The sequence below is a fragment of the Neophocaena asiaeorientalis genome, unplaced genomic scaffold (assembly GCF_003031525.2).
Source record: "Neophocaena asiaeorientalis asiaeorientalis breed wild unplaced genomic scaffold, Neophocaena_asiaeorientalis_V1.1 scaffold106, whole genome shotgun sequence".
Classification (NCBI taxonomy): domain Eukaryota; kingdom Metazoa; phylum Chordata; class Mammalia; order Artiodactyla; family Phocoenidae; genus Neophocaena; species Neophocaena asiaeorientalis.
Genome location: NW_020172597.1, coordinates 4,247,692 through 4,251,727, shown reverse-complemented (window position 1 = coordinate 4,251,727; position 4,036 = coordinate 4,247,692). Strand labels below are relative to the sequence as shown.

Below are 4,036 nucleotides of genomic sequence, written 5' to 3'. Positions count from 1 at the left end.
GGGTGGGGCTGCTGACAGGATTAGGGTGTGTGGAGGGTCTCTGGTGGTCTCCTAATCTTGATGAGCTTCTCTGGTCCCTTTAATCCTGCCTCAGGTGGTTTCCTGGCTGCTCCTCCCTAGATGAGCAACTGTTCAGATCTGCCCTTTGGCACTCAGGGAAGGTCATGGAGGCTGGAGTCTTGCCTACAAGAAATGGGGGACAAAAACCCCTCCATGCCCGGGAACCCCACAGGGCCCTGCTTGGCATCACTTGGGAGACTTATGTGTTGTCTCCTGTGGAACAAGGCAGCCAGTTTTCCTCCAGCATGGCAACAAACCACTGTTTATAAAGTATTTCATTTAGGTGTCAGATGGTTACAAAGTGTTTCAATGACTGTAATCACATTTACTGTGGCAAAATGCGCACACGATAAGGCTTGTGGAATCTGAGACCCACTGAGACAACCATCTACCACCATCTCCCCAGTACGCCATCTTTCTCAGCAGGGGACACACTCATTGAGTGGAATGGCAGGTACGTGCCTCCTTCCCTTCTTCCCTCCCTGCTAAGCTAGGATTCACACGAGGAGAATTCACCTAAGCTAAGATATGACCCTTGTTCTGTATTATCTTTTTTTTTTTTTTTTTGGCTGCACGGCTGCGGGATCTTAGTTCCCTGACCGGGGATTGAACCCACGACCTCGGCAGTGAAAGCGCGGGGTCCTAACCACTGGACCGCCAGGGAATTCCCTGTATTATTTTTATAATCCCTTGTTCTGAAATGACCTGTCCAACCAACCAAACTGAGTGCTCCAGAAGCACTCAGAACAGATTCCCAAGGATGATCACAATGCTTTCTTAGCACAGAATAAGAATTAGTAAAAGTTGGATAAAATCAAACAATCTCCTTTATGTCCAGCCCCACCCTTGCCCACCTCTGAATAATTAATGCAGGGAGACTCCAGGCCACGTATTTATCTTTAGGCCAAAAACCAGCACAAGAGCCAGCCTCCCTCTTTATAGGACAGTCCACAGCATCACCCTTAACAGCACTTTCTTGCTGTTTTTATTATATCGAATCCAACCTCTTCAGCATGGAGCTCAAGGCCACATCCCTGACTACTCTCCCTTCTTTTCCCACTCCCATGATTCCTTTTCTATATGGCTGCTTAGGGTCTCCAGCCTGCCAAGTGGGCACCACAATCTCAGACATTTTTAACCACCACGATCCCCCACGTAACCCCACCACACACACAAGTGGAAGCTGGGCCCTGCTGAATGGAGAGCCAGTCCTGGCTGGGTAATTTCAATATAGTTCTGTCTTTATTGATACACCACTGTACACATGAGGGAAACAGTGCTTTTCTAGAAAAGATTGGAGTCCATCACATTTCAGATGTGGATGTAAACCCTGATGTAAGTAAGGGACTCTGGCAGTCAGAGCAGCTGCAGTTGCGCTCAGAGGAGCAATCCCTCTTTGTGGCAGGTTTTTGGGAAATGATCATCCCTTCCAGGTCCTTCATTTTGTTTTCCACTGTCTGAAGCTTTTCTAGAATTTTCTCTTGCAGACCCAAAGATAGGAAGATATTATTGTCTTGAAATGGGAGACCATTCCCTTCTGGGTTGACCAGCAAAGCCTGAAAAAAATCTGAGCCTTTCTTGTAAAGTTTGTAGAGTATGATTGCAAACAACAATATTTTCTAAAATAAAACAACAGAAGTTGAACGTTACTTGTTTATAAATGTGAAATGCCACAGTTTACTGTAGATGCAAAAACAAAAGATGACTCTAGAAGTAATAATAATCCCTCATTCCTATGCCAAGCCTTCTGTCTAACAAAACATCTTCACACCTATTTTGTCTTTTGATCTTTATCACAAAGTGGAGTGGTAGGCAGGTCAGGGATTATTGTAATTAATATAATTTAAAAAATAATAGTAGATACTGTTTGCTGAAAGTCTGCCTCATGCAAGGCTCTGTGCTAGGAGTTTCCTTCCCTATGCAGGACCTATTTATGTAGAAAAAAACAGAGCTGGATAACCATTTAGATGCCTTGCAGTTTGGACTCTGTCATTGTCCAAGGTCATATATTTGGAAATGGTAGAGCCAGGACTGGAATCCAGGAATTCTGATTTCCATGTATATTCTCTTAGGACACAGTGGTCTGAAACACTGGATTTCCTGGTCATAGAAAAAAAATTTTTTTAATGTGCTAGGACAGAGTCCTGGTGGGAAAATAAAAAAAATCATCTTTTTTCCTTATAATAACTAGCACTGCTTACTGAGTACTACTGTGTGCTAAGCTTTATACATACAAGATCTCCTTTAATCCTCACCAAAACCCTGAGGGAGGCACTGTTAGCAAACCGATTTCACAGATAAGGAAACTGGGGTTTACAGGCTAAGTGACTGCTCTCACATCACACAGCAAGTGATAGAATGAAGAAGCCCCCGTAGTCTGACTCCAGAGCTTATTAACCACTCTGTTATACTACCTCTTTTTCTTGGCTGAGGTGTCTGGAGGGCTGCAAAATTCATCTTTCTGATTGAATTAAACAATAACCAAACAAGAGCAGAACCCAGAAGTACAGATAAGAGTTTGGTGTTTTGCCTTCTATTCTTCTATATTCTAACTGAAATACATGTATATGAATATGTAGACACACAAATCCCTGTTGGGGATTTAGGTCAGTTGGACTATATTAAATGAGATTTTTGGAGAAGAATTTAATTTAGAATCCTAAAAATTGGGTTCAAATCTCAGCTTTTACAATCTATGTCACCTTGGGTCAGTGATAACCAAGTTCGCTCACCTACAAAATGGAGATAATAATCCCTGCCCTGCCTACCATGCAAGGTTTTGAGAGATTAAGAGAATGCACGTGACTGATTTCTCAACAGTAGTGACATGAAAATAAGTGAGCGCTACAAAATAATCCAGTAATAACTTATCTCAGCATTTACCAAGTAAACCAGTCACCCTTTAACAAAGCCCTCTTTAAGTCCCGTCTCCTTAAATTTAGGCTGAACCTCAGTGCACCTCAGTTTCCTAGTTCGTCATATGAAAATAACCTCTATTTCATGGAACTGTTGGGATTCTCAAAGCATTTTAACTATATTGTCAATATAGCTATAATTGGTAATTAAACAGAGGTATGTTTGTAAAATCCTAAATGTTTTTCATAATCCCAGCCAATTGTACTCCTATTCCCCAAAAGAGCCCCTGTATATTCATTGTGATGACTAAATAAATATACACGCTTCCTCATCAGTTACAGAGCAAAGGCACAGTAAGAACAGAAAGGCGAAACCCAAGATCCCAGTTATACTTGCAGTGCTATTCTATAAGAGGTACTCCACACGGTGTCTGGCACACGGTTAGACACTCAAAGATGAATACAAATATATGATCAAAAAAATTTGGAGGTAAGGCTGCCTTCTCAGATTATGAACTTCTTTAATGTGTTTTATCATAAGACAAGCCAAAGATCATTGTGAGAAAGACCATTTTTATGCCAAAAACCTAACCGGTGGAAGTTTTTAAGGATAACGTACTTTCAACCAACTTCAGAGACAAAGGTTCACTCTGGTTTATATGCATGGTCTTAAAACTGGGTGGCAGCAATATGGGAGGGAACTGACCAAATTTCAATGTAAAACTATTTAAATTTCTCTGTAACGAAAGAGTATAACCTGAATTGACTGAACACTTCGTTTCCATAAGGCATATACTCCTATTCCCAACAAAATCAAAAAGGAAATCCCCAGGATCACTTGCAGAGCCGGAACAAGATTATCTAGTAGCCCCAAACGTGCTTGCTGAGGCACACTAGTCTCTCCCAGAAAAGTTGCTTGTAGATAATTCCATATCGAGCTCAGAGAGATGATGTCCCAGATAGAAGACAAAGGTGACATTTTAATATAACAGCAGCTCCAGGAACTGCATGTGCAGAGGCTTTAGGAACCTAGATACGAGTTAGGAAGAGTTGTCTGGGAGTCCGGTTCTGAAGCCATTGTGAGCTGTGCTTTGTGATATCACGGTTCTGAAGCTCAGCTT

General features: G+C 41.9%; 1 protein-coding gene across 1 annotated transcript; it reads right to left on the bottom strand.

Moving 5' to 3' along the window:
- Positions 1 to 1,283: 1,283 nt before the first annotated feature.
- TMCO2 (transmembrane and coiled-coil domains 2) lies at positions 1,284 to 4,036 on the bottom strand. Its single transcript, XM_024738771.1, has 2 exons — positions 3,673 to 4,036; positions 1,284 to 1,679 (listed from the first exon to the last, which is right to left on the bottom strand). Exons 1-2 carry the CDS (start codon positions 3,892 to 3,894, stop codon positions 1,365 to 1,367), a joined length of 537 nt encoding a protein of 178 aa, XP_024594539.1. The 5' UTR covers positions 3,895 to 4,036; the 3' UTR covers positions 1,284 to 1,364.

What these genes read in the sequence shown, in the direction of transcription:
- TMCO2 (XM_024738771.1), bottom strand. Translation starts at nt 3,894, where the DNA reads ATGTCACCTTTGTCTTCTATCTGGGACATCATCTCTCTGAGCTCGATA. An exon ending in GAAGTGTTCAGTCAATTCAG is followed by an intron (nt 1,680 to 3,672) that starts GTTATACTCTTT and finishes GTTTTATTTTAG; the next exon opens with AAAATATTGTTGTTTGCAAT.